A 26,404-nucleotide genomic window follows, 5' to 3' on the forward strand; every position below is an offset into this window, starting at 1 on the left:
CAACCGGAGTCTCTTTCTCTATATATAACTCAAGCGATGGAAGTACACTGTATGTGTACTTTATTTTTTATTTTTGTATAGTTGTTGCTTTTGTTTTGTCTTTTTTATAATGTCGAAAAACCACAATAATTGCCATCATATCGTTCGCACGCTATACTATACCATCCACATGAAGGGAGGGGGGGGGGGGGGGGGGAAAGAACATTGCGGAAACAAAAAGATAAAACAGACAAACCTGCACATTTAAATACAACTTTATTTGGGTCCGAGCGAGGACTCTTTAGCTTTTTATATATATATATATATATATATATTTATATATATATTCCAGACGGTTTCAAGTTCTGTTTTACTATTCTTCGCTGAGCGGGCTAGCGTTTTTTTTCTTTTTCTCGAAAAGTCCCATAAGGCCAATAAGAAGTGTCCACAAAGTGTCATCACGATCATGGCACGAGATTGGTCAACAATATAAGGCTGTTAATTGCCACTCTGTTTCCGTCCGTCCACACAGCTGCGACATGGAGTTCTTCATTATGCTTATAATCCATATAGGCAGCGCCCTCTTTAAAAATGGCCGCAGAGAGATGTGGGGTGGTGGTGGTGGTGGTCTCACGATGGGACATACAGTATTGCTGTAAAGGTTTTGGGGTATAGGATTGGTAAAGACTGGAGGGATGGAGGCGGCGGTGGTGGGGGTGGTGGTCCCAGCGGCTCTTTTCCTTAACAGGTAGTGTGTCTGAAGTCCTTTCTAGGTCACTGTATTCTGTATGGCGTGATGATGGAGTTTGTGTATTTTTCCACCAAAGATTTGACTCCACAAAGATGAACAGCTTTGTATAGCTGTTTGTTTTCTCCTCGGAATGCCCTATACCGGCCGGGGGGGGGGGGGGTGCACACAGAGGGGCGTGTTGAGGTCACCGGAGTGAATCCAGGTGGCATGCTTTTAGAGGAGCTTTTCATGTCTTCATGATCCAGGGGGCTTATGTAAGCTACTCTGAACGGAAGCGAGGGAAATTTCTCAAACTGTGTGCGTGTGCGTGTGTGTGTGTGTTACTGTAGTTTCATGAGACAGATGCGCAGTGTCAGATACAGAGGGGGGAGGAGAGAAAGACAGCGGGTTCTCGCGCTGCCTGTGTTCAAGTTGCCTGCCGTGTTAAGCCGAGAGAGATTAGCCAGCAGATCCCCCAACGCTGTACACTCAGACAGGAGGGTGGAGGAGTGGTATAAAGGGAAGTGGACTACCCACCGTTGCATGGGTTCAGCGCCCGGGCAAGGGAGGAGGGGCTAGCCAAGACCGGGGATTTGGCCCGCGGTGAGCCAGGTCACGCAGGTAAACAACAGCCAGCTCGGTGTGTTGGAGTGTTGGGCCGAAATGTGATGGTGATATGATGGAGACGGAATGGAAGTCAAGCTGAGAGGCAGTGTTGATTATACGTGTGCATATGCATACAACGGGTGCATGTTGTATGCATAATGTACATAAAGTGGTCACCTAATGCCGGTCGACGTACACACGAAGCGCTGCTCAGAAAAGGGCCTTCGGGTCAGTTGTCCTTCGGGCACTTTGTCTGATGACATTTCGCATTGAATTGCTGCCTATATAGGCCACGTTTATACTGCATCATTTTTTTTTGCATTCAAATGAACGTTATACGATGTGGCATAATGTTTTCGGGGGGCCTTCAGGCCTTGTGACGTTTCATTATGAAAAAAAATGGGCATTTGATTACTGCTACTATACCCATATTGTTATTATAATGCCTGCTAAGATGGAACTGGCACTGGAGTGGCAGGGAACATCCCTTCACGCTGTTCACAGTCCCCGTGAGAGGTGTGACCTGTTAAAAGAATCTGTGATCAAACCAGACTGGGGGCTCATTTAGAAACAGTCTGTTGTCAGCGTGAGCGAGATCACTATCACTACATAATCCGTTCCCATAAAAATAATCAGAAATATGTTCTTATATGTGGCTGAATAAACAGACTTTGTCATGATTGCAGCTAATTAATTCCATCTGTGCCTGTGTCCCCCTGCAGTCCCCTTTGGCGCTGCCTGCGGTCTGCTCTGTGTTTAGAGCTTTATATTCAGCCTCATATAGTAATGAAGAAGTAAATTAAAAAGCTCTGTGGCTTTGATGTGCATATTATGTATGGCTTTTGTGTTACTATCTTTTTACTATTGCTCAGACAGAACAACCAAAGTGACCCATTTCTGACTGGCCTGATGCTACTATACACTGTTCCCAGGACACGCAGATCCTTGCACAAATGCACACATTATCACATTATATCACACCATTTCAGTTTCATATAGCAGTTCTCTATTATCACGGTTTCCTATGCCTGATATAACTCCCTTACACCTGGCTTAGTTGGCCAGCTCAGTGGCCTCGTCGTGGTTAGAGTGTCCTGCCCTGAGACTGGGAGGTCGGGGTTCAATCCCCGGGCCGGGTCATACCAAAGACTCTAAAAATGAGACCCAGTGCCTCCCTGCTTGACACTCAGCATCAAAGGGTTGGATTGGGGGTAAGTCCCTGGGACATACTGTACTAGCGTCATGTCCAGGGGGTGTACCTGTACGTCAAGCTGCCTCACGCTACAGAAACAGGAGATAGGCTCCTGCCCCCCTACTTACTTACTTACTTACTTACTACTACCTGGCTTAGTTATGACAACTGGTCACTGTGAGGAAACCGTAAAGTCATTCTGCCCATCTCAGCCCATAATACCAGAACAACGTGAGGCAGCTCAAATCATACATTGGACCCTATAATCTCCAGTCATATTGTTTGTGAGATCAACACAGGAGGATGGGCCAGCCTGCTGGCAATTAATCTTAATGAGACCCCGTTAACTCATGTGTGCCAGCTCTGTACATATTAAATACAGTACAGTGATCCAAGAACAAGCTCTTATCCTCCCTATAACAAATGACTCTGTTTCTCAGGAATGCAATTTTTGCCCTCTCGTCGAAACCTTAATTAGTTCTAAGGGAGATTAAATTACAGTAATTATTATGATAATATTTTCATTTATTCAAGATAATCGGCAGCCTTTAGTGAACACGGTATTTGTCGGGAGAGAGAGAGAGAGAGAGAGAGAGAGAGAGAGCGCAATCTCCCCCCCCCCCACACACACACACACACACACACACACACACACAGTCAAAGTTATCAAGGCGTGAAATCAGGAATCCTGACGGCAACAAAATGTAATCTTTTTCATACAGCGGGGACAATAGAAGGAGCCGCACACTCAACGGCTCCTTCTGTACCCTCCACTTTAATTAACCCATTCTGACCTGAGATCAGATTCATACCAGGTTTCCCACTGGACACACACTGGTCTGATTAACCCATTCTGACCTGAGATCAGATTCTAAAAATGTCAGTCGTTCTTCGATTTTTCAAAAATAGCAGACCTACAAGCTCGTATCGCGCCACTCGGTGGCGCGATATGAGCTTGTAGATCTGCTATTTTTCAATAGCTAAAGCATAACATGATGCTAACACTGAAACGGGTTCCCGGTCAGAATGGGTTAAACGAGCTCACTGAATCTCTCGCTCCCTGCAACCCCCTCTCTCCCCCTCTCAAAGATGTGTAGCGCGTGAGTCTATCTCTATGCAGAATCTAGTTATTTCCCTCGCACTGAACTTGTCTTAAGCCCGGATGGCCCAAATCTTCGTCAAGCAATTGCTTTTTTCTTGCAAATTCTTTCTCTCTCTCTCTCTTTCCTTCTCCCTCTCTCTTGCATTGTGGTATAGCCTTATAATCAAGGTATATAGTGAAATTAGAACTAAACAGAGCAGTTGAGCACATCTCGGATGGGAAGCTTCCATAGACGATGACGATGATGATGATGACGATTGGGGACTACGTGTGAGATGAAGAGACAATGGACATTGTTCTCGGATGGTCTGCACCGCAGAGCACATACAAAATACACCCTTTTTATAGTGTTACCTGATATAGATCATCCGGTTAACACTTTTACATTCAGCAGATCTTTGTGTGATCACAAAAAGGTATGACGTGGTTAAATTGCACATTACAATATATCACTTCATGGATGGGGGGACGTCTTCGACTTCTACACAGCAAACAGATGGACATCCGCATACCGTACATCTATGTTTAATCATAGACGTTTAGTAAACACACATGTATATAAGTTATTATTAAATTCTGAATATCTATACAATTCTTCCAATGATTTTTGAGATTACAGCATGTTGTTGTTAATGCATGATGATGATGTTCCCGGAACAAATACTGCCTATATAGTTGTGACTTTGTGTTAAGATGACAAGTGATCAGTGCGATCGGACGGAGAACATTCAGAGATGAATTGGTGAGGGGGGGAGCAGAGTAGCTGGTGGTGAAGAACGGTGACATTTTGGAACTTGTGTCGAGGTAACAACGTGTGTCGGCGGTGTGTCGTGTGGTTTTACATCCACCAAGCCAATAGTGAATGCTGCGGAAAAGCATCTCCTATTATAATGCCTCATTCTGCATACCGTACTTCTTTTTTTTGTTTGTTTTTGTTTTGCATATATGTTGTTGTATTTCTTTTTCACATGTTACAGTAGTCGGGTTATAAGAGAGGGTTTATACGGTGTCGTTCCCACAACAGTCCCCCCCCGTGCGTCGTTCCTCTCAAATCTTAGCCCGAGGGCAGGTAGGGCATCTCGTTGTGGTAGTTGTAGTCCGGGCAGACCTTCTGGACCAGGCGGTAGTCCGTGCTGTAGAAGGAGATGTAGATGCAGATGACCTTGAAGGGCTTCGAGCAGATCCAGGACACGTGGCTCTGCGTCTGCTCCTGGAAGCAGGTCTTGGACGGGTCGTAGTTGCAGAGGGCCGTGCGCTTGCTGCGGTCCACCTTCTCGTAGTCCACGCGGCAGTTGAAGATCTTGGAGTCCTTGGGGTAGACCACGCTCTGGCGCTCCAGGTCGAACTCCACCGCCTTGACGGGCGGCACCAGGCTGACGGAGATGTTGCCCTGGCCCGTGGAGTTGTGGCGGAAGTAGACGCTGAACGTGCCGTTGCCGTGGTCCACGATCTTGCCCGTGATGAGCAGGTTGAGGCGCACCGTCTTGATGTTGGAGTAGAAGTCGCCCCAGCCGAACATCTTCTTGAACTTGCCGGTCTTGACGATGGGCCGGCGCTTCACCCGGGAGGAGGCGGAGCCGGCGGCGGCGTCGGGCTTCAGCAGGTCGCTGCCCAGCATCTCCCAGAACTCCTGCTTGGAGAACTCCGTCTTGGAGAAGGGGTGGTGGTGCGGCGAGGGGGAGCGGTAGGGGAGCTCCAGCAGCGAGGTGGAGTTGGCCGCTCGGCCCTTGCTGTGGAGCATCCAGCGGCTCAGGGGGGAGAGGGAGGGGGGGGCCTGCCCGCCGTGCCCGTGCCCGCCGCCCAGGAGGCCCACCGTCGTCTCGGACGCCGAGACGCCGTCGTCTGGGGAGCTCTTGGGGCTCGAAGCCTCGTCTTCTTGACCCAGGGCCAGCTAGAGAGAGAGAGAGAGAGAGAGAGAGGGGAGAGAGAGAGAGAGAGAGAGAGAGAGAGAGAGGAAAGAGGTGGCAGGGAAATAGAGAACAAAAGTAGACATGCTATTACCAAGGGAGAAAGGAACGTGTACTGAAAATGAATCACAGGCTTAATCGATACTTAATTTACCTTTCATACCTCCAGTGGTCATGACACGGTGTGAATGTGTGCGTGTATGTGTGCGCGTGTATTATGTTTTTTTGTTTACTCTGGCGAGACGGAGAAAATACTAAATAAAAATACTATGCCATTTCCCGCAAGCTATATACTTGACCAGCCTGAGTGATAATTGACAACGTGGCTTGTGACAGAAAAGTCCACACCAAAAGAAAGAGAAGTTGCGTAATGTTTTTCACCAGTGGCCATTGTACAGTTAAATCAGTATCTGTTTTGTGAGCAAGCTATAGAAAACAATGCCCTGATGTCATTAAGAGGCACTTCACACTTGTTTCATGGACAATGAAGAGGAGATTGATTTATCCGCACCCAGAATAAATGGCAGTTACATAAGCACTTTCATGTTTATTTCTCCACATTGTCTAACAACTTCTGATTATTTGTCAATGGAGCTGTTTCCGAATGCATTTGAAGTACTTTAAATCATCACATGACATATACACTACGAGATTTTTGAAATATTTTTAAAAGACTATTACATTATGACACACACTCACACACTTTTGTCTTTTAAACATCCTTCCAAAATCTTGTAGTGTATGGGAGGATTTAGCCCTAATTTAAAAGAAAAATCGAAATGTTTTAAAACGCCTACCAATTGCTGACATGACCAAAATAGGGATGCAAAGGGTTAAAAGGGGGAAAGCTTCCTGAAAATATGTCCTAACAAGAATCCAGAAAGGCCTCCCCCCGGGGCATTCCTGCATGTGTTCTTCACCTTCTCGCTTCCGTCAGTTTCCTACAGTATCTCTCTACTATGCTATCTAAATTAAGGACAAATCTACCACCTACGAAAGGAAGAATGGATTGTCCAAAACATGAATTTTGGTTAAAACATTTTCTCTATCTCTTCCCCTTAAAACCCTTCAGTGTGAGCAGCAGTGTAAGTACCATGCTGTTGCTACTGTGCCGTTAGCTGGAGGCATAGGAAAGTGGAATGGGGGGGGCAGAAACATAAACAGTGATGTCCAATTAAGGTTTTAATTAATTAAATCTGTGTCGGCACAGAGCTGCTGTAGATGTAGAACATCAACTGATGAGGAAGGACCGTTGAATAGATAAGATAGCAGGGCTCAGCTCGCCGGTGGCTTTGAGGAAGTGCGAGCGGGAGAGCAAAGTAATGGCTAATTATTTGATGGTAATGATCTAGTAACAGGTATACAGTAGTGTCTGCTATAGTGTCAGCCATGCTGCAGAAGCTCCCAGTGCCACCCTGGCCTGTTCCTATATTGGGTCCAGCCATGGAGAGGACGTGTCCGTCTTTGTATTGTGTTCATGCCGTCTGTTCAGTGTATAATATGGGTGTCATGATCTTATGATGAATGTGGAAAGTTACAAAGGTGAGAGCATCAGTCAGCGGGCAAAATGAGTGAGCGACTTTTTTTTATTTTTGTGTGCATGTGCCGAATACGTGTCGGTGTGGACTAGAGAATAAAGTGTGTCTGTGTGTCTGTGTGTCTGTGTGTGTGTGTGTGTGTGTGCGTGCGTGTGCGCGCGCGCGTGTGTATCCATGCATGTAAGTGAGATGGAGAGAGGATCTATGCCCTCCGCCGAGCCCAGGAGTTTTTTTTTTTACTATCATACATAATGCATTCTTCTTTGTCTGTGCTCTGATCCATCCACTGTCTTTTACTGCCATGGGCTTCCTTATACAAGCTTAGTCAGGATTATTAAGTCTTACTCATTCTTATTCCATTTTAGGCAGGTTTTTTTCAAGAGAGACCCGCATGCAGTCAGATTTGCTCACTCGCGCCGCAGTCAGTCAGCACTATTGATTTCCTGTCGCTCTCTCTCTCTAAAAACGCGTATTTCCCTTCATAACAACGTGGGTCGCATTTCAACGCCGCCTTTCGAGGATTTCCCATGCACTGCTGCTGTGGTTGTGGTCTGGGTTACTACGGTATTGGACTCAGATGAGAGGGCTCCCCCCCCCCCCCCTGCCCCTAATCTGGCTTTATCCCTCATGGGTCCATTGGAGGCTAGATGTCTTCTCCTTTAGTTACCTGTCTATTGCTGCTCTGATCCTTGTTCTACCCTCACGACAGACAAAAAACAAAAAAACCCCATCAACAGCCGTCGACAAGGACTCCTTCCTCTTTGAGTCAGATGGCGGTGATATTAACTCCCCGGAGAACACCACTCGTTCATTAATAATGGAAGAAATAATATTGGGAGAGCTGTAGACATATTGATTTGGATCTCTTCAGACGATTCTTTCAATTCTTTCTTTCTTTCTTTCTTTCCCTGGTGGGGGGAGTTTGGGGGCTATAGGCGGGATGACTTTCATCACAAATACAGACCCCCCATTCCCCACGGATGCTTGCAAAAGAGCGGCTTGTGTTTGACTACTCTCCTCCAGTAAGCTGCTGGCTTCTGGGAAGCAAAGGACAGCACTCTACCTGCTTCCCCAGGTAGCACTTAAACCCATTTGGTGTTAGCATCATGTCGTGCTTTAGCTATTGAAAAATAGCAGATCTACAAGCTCATAGCGCGCCACCGAGTGGCGCGCTACGAGCTTGTAGGTCTGCTATTTCTGAAAAATCGAAGAACGACTGACATTTTTAGAATCTGATCTCAGGTCAGAATGGGTTAATCAGACCAGTGTGTGTCCAGTGGAAACCTCGTATGAATCTGATCTCGGGTCAGAATGGTGTTTGACATTGCAGGGGCAGCCAACGGTTAACCATAGTCCGTCTCGTTGTGGTGCCAAAGGCTAACAATGAGGTTATGTAAATGAATTAAACACATTACATGGCACTTTGTTATACTGTAGCTATACAGACTTGAAATGCCCAGGGCTAAAAGGGTATAGAATGATGAAGTGAGTATTGTGCTATTGTTGAACAGAGGATTGAAGTGTGTGTGGTCCCTCTGGTCTAGGTGTCCGATTCAGTGTTCACTGTCATTGTGAAATGGTAGAATGGGTTTAAATAATGTCTCGGAAAAAGCACATCTGTAACCATGGGGCTGCAACTGCTGAAGGCGTTGTGTGAGTGGGGGCTGTGCACGCACGCACATGGCACCTTAATATTTTTGTAAACAAATAAATGAGCATGCACCATTATGCAGTCAATTGCAAATGATACAGTACAGCAAATCATTATAAAAAAAAAAAATTATCATGTTTTGGGTTGATCACTCTTCTCTTGTCTCCCTTTCAAATTCAGTTTTGAGGCTATTTGATGCTGCTTTTGAGGCCCTCTGAGGATATTGATATATCCCATAGTGTAAGAGTTTTCTTTTGTGCGTGCGTGCGTGCGTGCGGTCAAATTACATCCCTAGCTCATTGATGTTATAAACGATAAAACGACTGCACCTACTGTAACTATGCATCTTTGCTTATATATGTATCAATTGGGCGTTCAATCATGGCTCACCGGCTCACCTCCCAGCCCTCCCAGTGTCGGACTGTACCTGAACGAGACACTTAACCCCCCCCCAAACTGCATCTGAGCAGCCATCAGCTGGCTGAAGCTGAAACTGTTTGGACTAATAAAGGTATAGTTAATTGAATTTTAACCAGTAACCATACACCATGCTGTATATATATAACCATGCACAAGCGGCAATAGCTTGTCGTTACTTTTGACTGCAGTGTGGAGAAACTCTGCAGCTCTAATTGTAGAGACTCTGAGGGGGTAACAAAGAGCAGAATGTTCCAAGTGCAAATAAAGCGGTATATGAAATGTCACATTTAATTGTCAGACCTGTTCCAGTCTTCACTTGTGCCTGGTAAGCAGAGTCAAAATAGAATAGAATAAGCTCCATTGTTCGCTCCTGCAGTTACACTGCCATAAAAGTATAATATTTCTCTTCAGCAGAGTCTAGCCATCTATAAGAGAGGGTCTGTGTGTGTGTTTGTCAGTCAGTGTGTCCATGAGATAATATTGTAAACTGCTGGACCGATCTACAGTAGGCTACAGAAGTACCTTCCACTCATTTTCATAGAGCACCGAAGTCCTGACGTCACTGTCAGTTTATTTGCATTGAAATCCCCATAGGGGGGGTTTTTAGATCTCTTCATATAAGAACTGTGTTTGAAAAATAAACCGATCATCCCGCGGCCTTTTCACTCGTATGGATATGAAGCATCGACTGAAGGTGGAAATGTACAAATATACCCAAAGAGTAACACAATAAGCGCTAGAAACGAGTCAAACAACCCAGAGACTACATTTCCGGGTTGGCCGGGGTGGCTGCAGCTGCCCGTCGCACAACAGAAACTGATGCTAATTAAGTTTTTTTTTGTTTTTTTATTGATATTTAATGTTTTGTGGTTACTACGAGTCGAGTCACTGCCAGCTGAGCTTACGTCAACGAGGAATCTCGGGAACGCAATGTTTTGACAGCTGAGGCGTGACGTATATTAGCAGCGACATTGCTTTCATACCCTTGTAGTTTCAAGGCTTTTGCGGCCACAATAATCCCATTTTCTCCAGAAACACAGTTCTTATATGAAGCGACCTGAAATCCCCCTATGGGGATTTCAATGCAAATAAAACAATCACACCTGTGTGAACTGAGTGGTGCAACTCCCCCTCCCCTCCCCCCCCTCTCTCTCTCGCTCTCATTAGTAGGCAACAGTGCAGCACTCTCTCTCTCTCTCTGTTTCTGGCACAACAGCGCCCCTACTGGTACTAGTCATTCTCGTGCTCATTAACGTCACACGGACGACACATAGGCGGACACGGACATTGCTGTTCCTTGGTTTATCTTAAATGTTCATAAGTCAACAGGGCTCTGATCAGGATGAAACCATGCCCAAATATGGAGTCATGCGTCAGATTATCACAGGCTGATAAGGATACAGAAAACTTTATTGTCCACATGGGAGAAACATTCTGTGGTCAGTCTCACTGATATTTCTTCTACTCTCACCATTACAATTGTCAAGAAGTCATTTTACGTTGAAATAAAGAAAAGGCCCCATATTTAGCATGATAGCTCATTGTGATGTATTCATATTTTACGATACCTACTTATACTCACGTGATTGTTTATCCTGTCTTGGTACCATAATTAGTCTTTGATACTGTGTAAGATTAACCTGACGCTGCCAGATGGGGGCGCTATTGGGTAACCATGTTCCCCAACACAGCTTCCATCTGGGATCTCTCAGGGAGTTCAGCTAACACCGATCCGTTCCGTACCGAACCAATCAGCGTGAGCTAAGGGCGGGATATGTGCGAAACCGGATGTGAAGCTATATAGACACGTCGATATGATTGGTTGCGTTTGCACGCCCACACGGTGATAGACAGACGGTCCCATCCAATCATCTACCAAGTATCTTGGAAAAAAAGGAACAGCCCCGTCATCGAATTTGCTTTCCCGAGATCCCAGATCCCAATAAGCTGTGAAACAAATTTGTGTAGCAAGCTTCTTGGATCTGGCAGCGTCAGGTTTTAGTGTAAGATGACAACAGGTGACACCTGTCGTTAATTATTGTCGATTGTATCTCACATAATATAAAGACCTCACTTCCTGTTATCTTGTCATAACGCTGACGAAGGCCACACAGGCCGAAACGCGTTCGTTTATCAACGTCAGTGGTGAATAAATTCATATAAAAGGACATACAGTATAATGACTGCTGGCATTTTCTTTATTTCAACGTATTTATTCGAGCCTTGCACCGTAAGCACCTTATTCTAACCACGGAGTGCTGCGGCAGTACTTTCTTAAGAAGTAATTTCAGCCAATAAAAAAATAAGTACAGTTCCGGGGCAGACAATGTTCATTCATTGTTCATCGTTGCATGTTATAAGTGGAGTATTGATTTTGATATGTGCACAATATAAAAAAGAAAAAAGTCAAAATCACACCCTGAGTAGGCAAACCGTGGGCGACAGGCAATCTTGTACTATTATATTGATGCCTGTGATTTTGTCATCTTGTCATGTATGCTACAGTCAGTGAATCAGTGAGATGGTTGGAGACTGGAGAGAAGAGAAGGTGGCTGTGGGCTCTGTCACTACAGTAATTGTGAGTCATTCAGCGCGAGCCTTCAGCCTCTTCTCCCAGCAGGGAAGTCATGCTGGGAGAGAGAGGTTGATATTCACAATCCTGCCAGTTATAGTTACAAAGGCAATTATGAGCCTGTGAAACTGAAATGTACTCCGTTTAACCACTCACTACCAGGCCACTTTGGGCACGTCATTATAGGTGAAAATTGTCGAGAATTGGCAATTATGCCCGCCGCGTGACACTATCGTACAACAAGCTATAAAAGGAAGTCGATGATCCATTCTCGTTGGTCTCACATAGCCAGACTTTTTGAGTTCTTTTTTGTTTTATTTTCATTTTCTAATTGCGAACGCAGTGATTGCGAACGCAGTGAGCACTTACTATGAGACCTAGCAGATCATGTCTGTCTGTGTGTCCGTGTGTGTGTCCGTGTGTCCCCCCCCCCCCCCCCTTTGTGCCCATATATGGAGCTGAGTGATTTGTTTGTGATTGATGCAACACACTCCATATTTGGACGTATAGCTGCTTTGGGGACTCCTTATATGGTTATGGCTGAGTCATGGTGACGATCTGCGTTCGCTTCCCGCGTTTGCGCGTCTTACTCGTTTAGTTTAGCTTTGATTTGTGTGTTTGCTAGTAGTTTGCTAGTTTAGTTTATTCTTTGTTTAGTTTTTATTCATTTTAGTGTTAGTTTTTTTTATTGTAATACGGATTAGTCAGGGTGTACACAATATTCAACGAGGTCAGAAAAAACTAAAATGTTTGTTATTTATTTCGTACTATAATAACTTCCTGCCGCCTACTGATGATACACCTGGTGATGCTTTAATTATCTAGAGATAAAAAACAAAACAAGCCCATGCAATGAATTTAACCCATTCTGAACGGGAACCCATTTTGGTGTTAGCACTATGTCATGCTTTAGCTATTGAAAAACAGCAGATCTACAAGCTCATAGCGCGCCACCGAGTGGCGCGCTATGAGCTTGTAGGTCTGCTATTTTTGAAAAATCGAAGAACGACTGACATTTTTAGAATCTGATCTCGGGTCAGAATGGGTTGATCAGACCAGTGTGTGTCCAGTGGAAACCTCGTATGAATCTGATCTCAGGTCAGAATGGGTTAAATGTATGCACGTAGCCGATTAGTAAGAGGAGATAGAGATATCCCATCATCTGGCTATAATTATGCGAGACTATATACTTTCTCCTGGAGACAGTTTTAACCCATTCTGACCTGAGATCAGATTCATACGAGGTTTTCCACTGGACTACACACTGGTCTGATGAACCCATTCTGACCTGAGATCAGATTCTAAAAATGTCAGTCGTCCTTCGATTTTTCAAAAATAGCAGACCTACAAGCTCGTAGCGCGCCACTCGGTGGCGCGCTATGAGCTTGTAGATCTGCTATTTTTCAATAGCTAAAGCATAACATGATGCTAACACCAAAACGGGTTCCCGGTCAGAATGGGTTAATGCTATTGCCATAATTCAGCACAGAGATCAGAGCGCAACTTTCACAGGGCGCTCTTGCCAACAAAATGTATTCCTGCCAGAGCATAAATAGCAGATCTACAAGCTCATAGCGCGCCACTCGGTGGCGCGCTATGAGCTTGTAGATCTGCTATTTTTCAATAGCTAAAGCATAACATGATGCTAACACCAAAACGGGTTCCCGGTCAGAATGGGTTAATGCTATTGCCATAATTCAGCACAGAGATCAGAGCGCAACTTTCACAGGGCGCTCTTGCCAACAAAATGTATTCCTGCCAGAGTTTACATTATTCTAATTTCAATTCATAATAGTTGGCACTTTGGAAATGCAAGACAATGAGAGTTAAACAATGAGAAAGCACGCGAGTGTCCTTTATAGGAGCTGACAGGTTCAATAAGCGCTCCCATTTTCCTCTGTGGCTTGTTGAGTTGAAATCTTCATCTCTATAATATGACATACATTTTTAATTAAAGGCTCGGGCATATAGCTCAGTTTTCCTAAGCGTTCATCAATGCTTTTGTGCTCCATCTCCACATCTAATAGGCTCTCTGCAGGAGACTTCTCTGTTACATGATTAAAGTCTAAGAACGGCTGTGCCCTTATTACTAATTATTCTACTGGCTAGTATGAGGGGGGGGGGGGGGGGGGGGGGGATGGGGGAAAGGTAATTTCACAAGAAACAAGCCGTTTGACTCTGAATGAATAATTTATGCTGGCTCCAGGGAGGTCACTGGAGCTTAGCTCCGTGATAGGTGGACGAACTCACCGCACTGAGGAGCTCTTTTTTGTCTTTTCTATTTTTCTCCCCCCGCCCCCCCTCCTCCATTATCCCCCTGACAAATTTGAGCCGGGTTTAGTCGCGTGGGCCCCATGTGAGCTACACGGGGCGTAGCAGCTAGGTTCATTGTGTATGCGGAGGGAGACGCGCGGCTCTGAATTGGCTATCAAATTTTTACATTATAAGATATCGACATGGAGGCATGGGAGCACCACCACCAGAGTAGGGGGACGTCGTCAATGGGACACACACACACACGCGCAGTGAGAGAGAGAGAGAGAGAGAGAGAGAGAGAGAGAGTTCCTCCTGGGAGCGCAGGGCACACAGAGGGCTGACGGGACGGACGGGGCTGATTAAAGCAGCTGTGCTCACTGTCTGAAAAGCCCAAGCGGAGCTGCTCTGGTATTATATACCATCTCACGGTAGTGCACAGGTAGTGAAAATCTCCACTCGAGTGTTCTCACATACAAATGGATCTAATTATTATAGGATTTGTTAGTGCTTTCGGCCTTCTGATTAATTTCCGAATAGCGAAAAGCTCACATCAGTAAGAGCCAGGCACTGACAACAATACTTGAGATTGTCCTATATAGGTCCACCTCTGCTACACGTAATTCTGAGCAACTCTGAAACAATCTGACATTTTAATGTTTCCCGTTACCTGCATGCTGCCATTTTTGTTTTGTTTTACTTGAAACCATCTCTTTAAAAACTCATGCTAATTGAACCCTCCAGTGGCAATAAGACAATTCCCCTTGTTAGACACCGCTAAAGAGAATCTGTGTATACGGACTGGAGACAACTCTGAAAATCACTGTATTTCCCCCCGATTATGGGGGGAAACATACACAGTACTGGCACACACACCCCACACACACAGGTGCTCATCCAAGCAGAACGGTCTGTGTACAGATAACTGAGAAGCGAGAATATACAAATTGCAATGTGTGACCCCGAGCACCCAGCCCTGTCTCGTTCTGATGAGGAAACCAATAGTTCCTACATGTGATGAGATCAGCATGAAACCAGTGGTGTAAAGTAACTAAGTACTTTTACTTAAGTACTGTACCATTATGTTGTACAATGTACTATGATGAGTATTTCCAAATTCCCAATACTTTTTACTTCTACTAATTTTACTTTATTTGAAAACTTTAGTTACTAGTTACTTTGTAGATTGATTATTATTACAAAAAAATGCATTACCCACTTCAGGCCTATATATATACATTTCGACCATTTCAAAATAGCTACAAGCACAATGTGTTGTGAGTACTTTCTACTTTAGGTACTTTCATTACATTTTGATACTAATACTTTTGTTACAACAGAGTATTTCTATGTTGCAGTATTGGTACTTTTCCACCACTGGAAACCAGGGAGTCCTGCTGTATCAAGCCCGACACACACCGGCTGCGTCCCCCGCACACAGCCGCCTCCATTCTTTTCAATGAACCTAACGCACACCGGCTCCGTCCGCCGCGCGGAGCCGCGCCGCGCCGCCCGGCGCGCCGATAGAACACAGTTCTATTTTCCAGGCGGCGCCGCGCGGCAACGCGCCGCAGACGGTCGCAGCCGGTGTGTGGTGGGCTTCAGCTGTCCTGTTCACTGTTAGGGGGGGGGAGCGCTAGCCCCTCAATAATAATAATAATAATAAGGGTAGTAATAATAACTAGAACTGCACTCTGTCGAGTGGCCTACTAGTGCGCAAGCAGAGCGTGCAAGTACTGTAGACCGCTACAAACTTTCAAATCTCATCCCCTCTGTGAAAGAACGTTTGCAATATTGAATTATTAGCTTTAGCTATTTGCTATATGTACCTTGCTTTTGGAGGAATAAAAGTGGTATATTTTTGGGGGTCCTTGACATGAAAATGTTTGAGAACAACTGACATTTGTAGAATCGTCGTCAAGTCGAAATGGGTTAATAATATACTGTACACGGTAAAATCCTTAGTGTTCGTTTAACTCATTTCACTGTGTAGATGATACAGTACAGTAGAGCTACCTTCTAGGATTCTAGGACTCCCCGCTGCTCTTTGTTTCCCATCTCTCTCCACTGTGACGATCAGAAAACTAACAAAACAAAACAAAAGTCCTGCCATCTGGCTGTGTGTGTGTGTTTGTTTACTGATGTTCTGCATCTTCTCAGATCTGTCAGGTGATCAGCGAGGTGAGCAGCACCAACCAGGAGCTGCTGTGTAAAATACAAGAGGGAGATGAACCTGAGGAAGAAATGTCACAACGAGCTGGTACGCCTCAAAGGTAAGAGACATGGCAGCTTACTGGGGTCCCGGGACCCCTAGGGGTCCTCGAGGGAGTTCCAGGGGGTCCCCAGCCAAACGATAGTTATAGCTACCAAATGGACCCTTATGGGTCTGTAACTCGGAGTGTGCAAATTGAACACTCACTCAAATTGAACACATTTGTACACTCTCAGAGTTAAATTAACATTGATTTTACAATATAAATTGGGGGTCCCAGAGATAGAAATGCCATTAAATGGGGCACTGTACTGTAGCCTAATTGAGGTCAAACCGGGGGGCCCTTGAAATGAAAATGGTTGAAAATCACTGCTAGTCCCGTTAAAATCTTCTCTTGTGGGGGGTCGTTGGCATATATTTTCAACTAAAGGCTAATGAGTATCATTTTGGGGGGTCCTTGACATGAAAAGGTTTGGGAACCACTGGTTTACTGTACCTCTCTGACAACGGGAGGCTTTTCTGTTTGACAACACATTTGACTCCATTTCCCAGGTAACATCAGGGTGTTCTGCCGCGTGCGGCCCGTGTGCCCACAGGATCAGGACTCCGCCGATGCCAAAAAAATGGTCAGCTTTGACTCCGAGGACGACGCTGCGCTCTACCTCTCCAACAAGGGCAAACTAATGACCTTTGATCTCGACAAAGTCTTCTCACCTCAGGCTACACAGGAAGAGGTCAGTCAACGTGTAACACCTCCTGACATACTCATGATCTGGGTCATGTTAACCCCGAGCGCGCACAGGACGGAGTTCTCCGCCCTATCAATTAGAAAACGTAGGCTACGGTTTTGGCGGGGCTGCTAGACTATCTACGGTTACTACGTTTCTGGCGGGCTTCGTGTTAAGCGAGTGTAAAATGTAATAATAGTTTATACTGTAGATACTCGTTGAATATAATACATATTTTGTAGCATCCTTCATCCACAGAACAGAGATCACAGTGCTTCACGTAGAGATTAGAGAAAGCATGAAAATGGCACAAAACCTTAAAAGGAAGTTGAACATTCAAAGTATTAAAAAAAAAAAGAGTCTGAAATAAGTGATGTACAAGCTAGTGTGGAAAGTAGTAGTGTCGCGAGTGTGGAAAGTATTTCCGTGACTTCGTAACACTTGTTGTACGGAAAAACATAGAAAGTTGAAATATGGAGATAACAATGTTTCTGCTCGGTTTGTTCCACATGTCCATGTTCCACCAGGTGTTCCAGGAGGTGCAATCGTTGGTGACTTCCTGCATCGATGGCTTTAATGTGTGCATCTTTGCCTATGGTCAGACCGGCTCAGGAAAGACCTACACCATGGAGGTAAGCTGTATACGCTCACATTCCAGTTCAGTCAGGACAACTCAAGAATGGATGGAATATATTATGTATTGAATATAAGATGAGCAATATATTTATTATGGTTTGGCGATGTATTGGATCTGCTTTTTAGGTACTCTGATCAAGCGCATCAGTCCCGACCATATAGGGACTCCGTACCTAAACATTAGATCCAAAAGTGTGCAACAAGCAAGTATGCACTCGGCAGAGTGCAGTTCTAGTTTGGATATGCGGTTGTCCAGAAATGCATGTCCAGACACTGTATGGGCAATTGGGCATACTGTATATGGATATCCAGACCATCTGACCTATATATATACCCTGCCAATTAGGCATGTAACGATATATCGTATATCGACATATATATATCGATATTAATCCCGACTATATGAATCTATTCATTGAAATATATATTCTTTTAGCGGGGCTATAGTGTGTGATGTGAAATGTGAGCTTTAGTCATATTCCATCATATTCAAGTGATTTGGAGAGAAATGAGAGTCACTTTCAGTAGTAGAGCACTGTAGAGGGGAGCTGTGTGATGATGGTCGTTGATGCTCATCAAGGAAGGCAATTATGTTTCTGCACTGTCAAAAGAAATGCTACTTCTTTTGCAATGTAGTTAAATAAGAAAATCTCAGGGGGGGAAGATAAATTATATAAAATAAAATAAACGGTCATTTTTCTTTAATATATATATTTTTATATCGTGAAAAATCCTATCGTGAACCTCATATCGTGAATCGTTACTGCCAATATACACAGTATACGGTATGGGTACAGTATATATACTAATGACATCAGGGATCTCCATATGGCTATCTGTGCAAGGAAGCTACACCGTGGTGGTATCTATGAAAGGCAAAAGATGTGACAGTAATATTAGCACAATCCATATAACTGTGGTCCTATATATGCTGTGTTTTCAAAGTGCGGGAACGTCTTTATCAAAACGAAAACCTACAGTATACAATACTCATTCCACCACAGACTATGAGTCCCTCTTCTTTAACCCATTCTGAACGGGAACCCATTTTGGTGATAGCATCATGTCATGCTTTAGCTATTGAAAAATAGCAGATCTACAAGCTCATAGCGCGCCACCGAGTGGCGCGCTACGAGCTTGTAGGTCTGCTATTTTTGAAAAATCGAAGAACGACTGACATTTTTTGAATCTGATCTCAGGTCAGAATGGGTTAATCAGACCAGTGTGTGTCCAGTGGAAACCTCGTATGAATCTGATCTCAGGTCAGAATGGGTTAACACTGTAACACTAGTCGTGTGTACACCTCTACATTGACGCTTTCCAAAGCAGCAGACAGACAGACCAAGGCTCACAGACAGTACATGTACACACTAGTATACCTCATGTGCAGGTGCCATTGTATCGGTCAAGGCTCTCCTCCTCGGAGGCAGTGCCACAGTATAAGTGGTGTTGTTGGTTTGTGTGTGTGTGTGTGTGCAGACAGTGTGTTATGTCTCAGGACAGCTGCTCTGTGCTTCACTATGAGGGCTGACAGTGTCAGGGAGCATGCACTCTCTCCATCTCTCTCTCTCTCTTACACTATAGCTGCTTACAGCTGCGTGTCAACCAGGCAGCCGGGGTTGCCACGGACCATGGAGGTTGAGAGGCTCTGCCCGGCTCTCTCCTCTGCGGGCGGTCGGGAGAAAAAAAAAAAAGGCGCGCCTCTTGGGTCATTGATGCCGTGGCCGCGCATAACTCTAAGCCTCTTCATACCACATGAGGCATGGCAAGGGAGCCACAGAGCCTGACCATTATAACACAAAAGCTGCCTCTCCCGTCGCTCAAAGCCCTTGTTTTTTTTAGCTATATGGTTTGCTGATAATAGGCAGAGGGGAGGAAGGGGAGTGAATGAAACGGTTGTTATCGATACCCCCCCCACACCAAACGAGTGCGCGAGCACACACACACACACACACACACACACACACACACACACACACACACACACACACACACACACACACACACCATTTGCACTAAAATGGCATCATAGCAGAAATATATAGGAACGAAGACCGTATAACGCCTCACTGTAACATACTGTTGTGATACTGTTGTAGATATTATTTGGATGCGTGTGTGTGTGAGACATACTTTGAAATCTGTCATGTTTTGTGAGGCAAAGTAGACATACAGAGAGAGAGAGAGGTGGGTGGGGGGGGGGGCTTGGGAAAAGAGTAACAGAAAGCCACAAAGGCATCAGTATTCAGCCGGCTCCTGTTGTGTTGTGACTGCAATGTGTAGTAGTATAAAATGCTAGCATTTTCTACCATTTGTTTTTGTTTATACATGGAGTTTGCTTAGATTTAAGCCTCAGAAACCCAGACGTTTTTTTTATTTCCAGGAAGAAAGAGAAAGCTTAGATTTATCTGTCTCATGGACGAGGTTAGTAACCGTGAAAATGGGGCAGGTAACATATACTGCTGCTTAAACTACAAATTTAAACTTTTCATTTGTTGCAAGACGTGTCGCCTGGTTGAAAGTATATAAGTCAGAATGTGTGGTGAGAAATATATACCACGCATTATACAATATATATAAGGGCTTAACTGTGAAACGTTTAATCTCAGACTCTCCAACTATAATAATGCTATATAAATTCCATTTGTGAGCCCTTATCTGTAGGTGATTTATGTTTCCTGTTGTAATGCCTTTCTGTGTTGTAGCCAGGCTATATATGTGGCTTAATTAGGATCCCCCTATCCATTACCAAATATCATCATCATCATCGTAAAATTTAAAATGCAATTACCTGCAAAACACTTCCTTGATTCATGACCAAATAAAAACCCCTCTAAACTGAAGAATGATGACAGGAGATACTCTGTCATATTATTATCATTATTATTACAGACGGGCCAAGTAAGCAACTTCAGTTGTACAATGTTGTACATCATGTACTGTATAGCGAATAGCGTAACATTGCACAGTGTCTGTGTGCTGTGTTGTGCGTGCGTGCTGTGTGCGTGTGTGTGTGTGTGTGTGTGCGTGTGTGCGCGCGTGCGTGTGTGTGTGTGTGTGTGTGTGTGTGTGTGTGTGTGTGTGTGTGTGTGTGTGAATTCGTGCGTGCGTTTCCCTGCTGTAAGCAAGCAGTGGGAATATCAAGCAGAGCAGTCTCTCATGGTCACAGAGAGGCTATAGACCTGCATGGCTGAGATGCATGTTTCTAATACTATTATGAGCTCCTATACTCATCTCCCTGTGTGAGTGTGAGATGGCTGTGATTGTGTGAGTATGTATGAATAGCTCAGATACATGCTTCTATACTGAGTATACTGTGCGTGTTCATTTATATGCGATATACCTGAGATTTGTGCTTTTACACTGAGCTCACTCATGTGTGGCGAGTATAGGCCCTATATACGTATGAGAAACCTGAGGCCGCCACACACACCTAATGTGTTTGCTGCGTGAAGGTTACAATGCAAATTTAAAAGCCAGAGACTCATAATAAAATAAAGCCCATTGTGAGTGTCTGTGCTTGCACATACAGTACCGTGTGTGTGTGTGTGTGTGTGTGTGTGTGTGTGTGTGTGTGTGTGTGTGCGCCCCTTTTGTTTTATCTTTGGTTTCCTCCAGTATTTTGAAATGTACATACGGGACACTAATGAATAAATAAGTTATTACTCTCCCAGGCATTTTGTATAAATAGTAATACACACATTTATATTGACATGAAAAACAGGTACACACAGGCTTGCACAGTCAGTCATGCATAATGAACAGTGAAACTGCCACAACCATTCCACGAGCAGCCACTGGCAGCAATAATATGTCCCGTTCCAGTTGTGGGTTCACTGCCCCGCTGATCACCCGTGTTTGTGCCGTTTAGCTTTTTGGCTGGACCGCAGCAGCTGGTGCAGCCTATAAACACTGATTAACCTGACTGCCTTGAAAGATGAAGTTCTACACCATTGGCTCGCTCGGTTTGCTCAACAAAGAATTAGCCAATCGCAGAGCAATTGTCCCTCCGGGGTATGGAATGGAATGTATAGTCTGTCCTATAATGAACAACCTTTTCATATAATTTGCACTTTCTAAAGTGTGATTATTTCACTCGCAGTTTGCATCTAGAAATCGATTATGTGAGAACCATAAACTTTTTCAATCCAAAGTAGTAAAAGTCATTTGTTTAAATCATTATTAAAAGTTTGGGTTGCGGGTCCCAAATCCCAAATCAAGTGTTGTCATCAGTTTGGATGATTATTGCTTTTTTGGCTCTTGACGTCACACGTCCCAAAAGAGAGAGGAAGCTATCCACACTTTTCCTGGGCTGTGTGTGCTCCAGTTCCTGTTGATTTCATTGGTCATCTGACCAGTTTCATTGGCTTTCATTGGATCAAATCGACAGGAACTGGAGCACACACAGCCCAGGAAAAGTGTGGATAGAGAGAGATTGTGACTGTGCGTTTGTGTTTGAGAGGGACTACTATACCTTGTCCAAGCGCTATATATACTTGCAGGCACTCAATTCTCTATAGTTTCTATAACGACATTATTTCAAGATTGATATACGTTTACACACATGCTTTTATTTGTAATGGCGGCGGTGTATATATACACTGTATAGCTCTTGTACCTGTACCATGTTTGTGACCATGTGAATTCATCACTGACACAGCCATGGTTTAGTATATATAGTCCATATAGTTTCTGCCTCTGATCAGCGGTCAATCAAGCTTGATTGAGGACGTCTGGTGCAACATAGTTGACTACATATCTCCGACCTTTGCTTCCAGTCAGTCTTGATCTATTGATCTATTATTAACCCATTCTGAACGGGAACCCGTTTTGGTGTTGGCATCATGTTATGCTTTAGCTATTGAAAAATAGCAGATCTACAAGCTCGTAGCGCGCCACCGAGTGGCGCGCTACGAGCTTGTAGGTCTGCTATTTTTGAAAAATCAAAGAACGACGAAAGAAAGTTCACAAAGTCATGCTATATAATAGGGTATTATAAAATGATACAACTGCTAATAACCATTAAAGAAATGTTGCCACTTTATTTAAAGGTCTCAAATCTGAAGTCCTGCTATATCATATTATTATTATTATTGTTTTAAGACATCATTCCATTTGATACACATTGGTTATAATGCATTGTGACACAGACGTTACAGCACTTGTCATGCCTTTATAACCACCTAAGTTATAATAGTTATAATGTGCTGTTCCACTGAGCATAACAATGCATTATGACCAGCACTATATGTTATAAACGTGGTTATAAGTTGTTTACAAACATTTATAACGAGTGTTATGCCTTATAAGCACATTATAATGCATTATAAATGAGCTTATAGTGCATTATAAAGGCGACCTTAATATAAATTGTTAAGTACAAGTCTTTCTTAAAATGGTTAAATCCTGAGTGTTCATGTAACTTGATTTTTTTTTTTTTTTTTACATTTTACATATCAGAAATAGGCCTATATAAAACATTGTCATGCTGCAATGTCAATTTGTAGTTGCATCAAGCGTGTGAGGAAGAGGAGTTTAGATTTTATATTATTTTGTGCTTATAAGAAGCATATTATAAACTTTATGTTATAGTCCCTTGTTGTCATGGGGCCTGCCTGGTGTCTATACTGACTATGTGCACTCCTAGTGATTAGTGCAGGTGCGAGGACATGGCTTCAAATCTGAACCTTGTTTATGAAGCGTGTCTCTCCGGTCCTCTCTAAATTGATATTGATATTCATATGAAACAAAGCATATATACAAATGCCCAAAATACATCTCTCCAAGAAATAGTCTATCAAAACAAGAATTTAATTATTTTTCTCTATAGCATTTCATTTCTGTACACACTGACCTTATCTCTTGCTCACTACGCAGAAGAATTGTTCATTTAACCCATTCTGACCTGAGATCAGATTCATACGAGGTTTCCACGGGACACACACTGGTCTGATTAACCCATTCTGACCTGAGATCAGATTCTAAAAATGTCAGTCGTTCTTCGAATTTTTCAAAAATAGCAGACCTACAAGCTCGTATCGCGCCACTCGGTGGCGCGATATGAGCTTGTAGATCTGCTATTTTTCAATAGCTAAAGCATAACATGATGCCGACACCAAAATGGGTGCCCGGTCAGAATGGGTTAACCAGCCCCTCATGGGCCAATCTTTACACACGCTCAAAGTTAAAAGGATATTACTGTCTGTCGTGCTGTCTTTCCCCTATAGTTTTGGTTTATTTCCGCTTCGTATTATGCGTCTACTTCGAATGTCTTCTAATAAATGTCAGTTTATCTTCTAGTGGCCATTCCTCCATTCCTTTGCTTTAATCTGGCTTCAGCTCACTTGATTAATTTCATTACACTTGGTCTGTATAGCGTATAGCCGTATACGGTATATCTTTGAAGCGAAAACGCTACAGATGTCTTTGTGTACTGAACCCTATATATCTTCATTTAACGCCGAGAGTAGAGAAATATATAACCAAACAGTTACTTTTGTACACTCTCAATTTACAAATGCATAAAGTATAAGTTAGTTATTTCGCTGTGTGCTATAGCATTGAACTTTCCCCCCTGCACCTTTCACAAGGTCTTCCATAAGGCTGGAATGCAATGGGTTAAGACAAGTGGAGTCCTCAAAGTTATCCACTCCATATAGTTGATGACGAAACAGCGTTATTGAGCCATTTAGTTCATTACAAATAAATCTATAGGCAGCTTGCTGACTGTCAAAAATGAAAAATAACTATAGCTGTTGCAAACAAATAAACACAATTTCTCTAGCAGTATAAGTGGCATGATTTATATATAATTTATTATAACCCTAACTTATATACAGGCTTTTAATTAACATTTGAAACATGAAATCCATCATTTAAACAACAATCGCCCTGACAACCTTGTGTTAATATTAGTCTAATAAAGTTGTATTTCCAAATGAAAATCATCCCCCGAGCCAGGCAGACTGTGGTGAATGATGAACTTATTACACTATATAGAAAGTCGTCCAAATCAAATTCCTAATTCACGGGAGGCCTATATGCTTATTAATCACTTCTCAGTCCTGTAATAAAAAGCTGGATAATGCATTAATTTCCCCCATAATTTATCATTGTCACGCAGCTAATGAATCGCCCAAGATCTCACGCTGAGGGATGTCATGTACGCTTTTCATAGATACTGTATATACGGTCTGAAAGGGGGGAAAAAAACGAACATCAATTAATTAAATTATCCTTCATTATATAGGCTATTTCTGATTTAGAATAGGCCTTACAATACCATGCGCTCATATAAACGCCCCCAAAAGCCGACATGGATATTATAGCTCTCCTTATCAGCTTTTTCTTTTCTTTTCTTTTCTTGTCAGTCTTGTCTTTTTTATTATATTTTTTGTTTCACTCGCAATCACACGCCTCAGTTATTTCCCATGCGTTTTGGAGATGACGCGTTCTTGTATTTATGTGAATATACAGTTGTGTGTGTGTGTGTGTGTGTGTGTGTGTGTGTGTGTGTGTGTGTGTGTGTGTGTGTGTGTGTGTGTGTGTGCGCGCGTGTGCGTGTGTCTGTCAGATATGGGATCCATATCCCCAGATATAGCAAAAGGCACAGGTTAACATATTCTGTTTGGAATCCCCATGTGTATATCACCCTCTTTAATGAATCAGTATCAGGAGATTTTCATCATCAATTTGTAGGCAAAGCATATCAAATCACTAGAAAGGCCTTTATAATCAGGTATAAAGTGGTTTAGGTGGTTGGAATATCAACAACAAAGCCACAATGTCATCAAGAGGACAAACAATGAGACGCTATAGTCCAAACAGACATCACTTGACTCCAGATTTAAACAAAACCATGGCTGCTTAGCCTATATACCTGACCCTAAAGGTATATCCTATAATATATGTTCGGCTGTTTAAAAGTTCTCTCAAGGCGCATGCGTTTATATATATAGCCATAAACTAAACGATGCATGTTTAGCCTAAATATAGCATTGCGTTCGCACAAGGGCCCATTCACACTATCGCGTTATTGGTATAGCCTACATCATTATGCGCTTATAGAGGCTGCTATACTTGATCTTAGATCCTTTTAAAACGATTAAAGGCCTAACCAGCATAATATGCCACACACACACACACACACACACACACACACACACACACACACACACACACACACACACACACACACACACACACACACACACACACACACATACATCGAACAAGCAACCGTGGAGCACTGTCTTTCATCACAAAACTGTATAAACGAAACGGTGCGCGTAGCATTTCATTAAATCAATGAAGAAACAATCAAATATATTACAAACTAAAATAATAACGTCTATATAGTGCGCAATGGATAGACATAGACTATATACTCTACTAATAAAAAGGTATACCCGTCTGGCATGTATAATTACTTTTGCACGTTATATAGGCAGTATAAGTTCTCAGTCCTTTTCGGCTGCAGCACATCACTAAAGGTGTTTCAATACTGTGGTGGATATCATGAGTACAGCCAGGCTAAGGTATAAGAATTGCAATAGTGTGGCGGTGGACTGGCACTGAGGAACGGCTGTGCGTTCGGAGTGGGACGGTGCGCTTCGCTCCAAGTCACACTGCACTGACAGCCAGACACATGCATGCAGAATGAATGGTGTTTATACTGAACACACAACAAACACATTTTGTCATGTGTATATATATATATATATAGGACTCAGACGGACCCCCCCCCCTGTCTTACCAAACAAGCAGTTCCGTTGAGGAGGAGGAGGATAAAGCCGCGGATGATAGCCATCGTTGTGGCGCGCAGAGCAGACCACCACAACCACCACTGCTCCCCAGTCAAATCCGAGGGCAGCTTTCC

General features: G+C 43.5%; 2 protein-coding genes across 2 annotated transcripts in view; one reads left to right on the forward strand and one right to left on the reverse strand.

Moving 5' to 3' along the window:
- Window positions 1-19,057, forward strand: part of LOC308324367 (kinesin-like protein KIFC3) — a gene marked incomplete at its 3' end in the record, with an annotated part of 35,575 nt that extends 16,518 nt beyond the window's left edge. The window contains exons 2-5 of the mRNA XM_080776411.1: window positions 16,111-16,223; window positions 16,715-16,896; window positions 17,418-17,522; window positions 19,025-19,057. Of these exons, the coding sequence (XP_080632537.1) occupies window positions 16,178-16,223; window positions 16,715-16,896; window positions 17,418-17,522; window positions 19,025-19,057 (366 nt within the window). The 5' untranslated portion in view covers window positions 16,111-16,177. The remainder of the gene's footprint in view (window positions 1-16,110; window positions 16,224-16,714; window positions 16,897-17,417; window positions 17,523-19,024) is intronic.
- LOC308323632 (neurexophilin-1) lies at window positions 4,664-26,404 on the reverse strand (the record flags this gene model as incomplete). The annotated part of the gene is made up of 2 exons (XM_080775391.1): window positions 26,282-26,404; window positions 4,664-5,500 (listed from the first exon to the last, which is right to left on the reverse strand). The coding sequence occupies exons 1-2, from the start codon at window positions 26,333-26,335 to the stop codon at window positions 4,664-4,666; spliced, it is 891 nt and encodes a 296-aa protein (XP_080631517.1). The 5' UTR covers window positions 26,336-26,404.

This window comes from Protomyctophum bolini (assembly GCF_963924005.1).
Source record: "Protomyctophum bolini genome assembly, chromosome: 11".
Taxonomy (NCBI): domain Eukaryota; kingdom Metazoa; phylum Chordata; class Actinopteri; order Myctophiformes; family Myctophidae; genus Protomyctophum; species Protomyctophum bolini.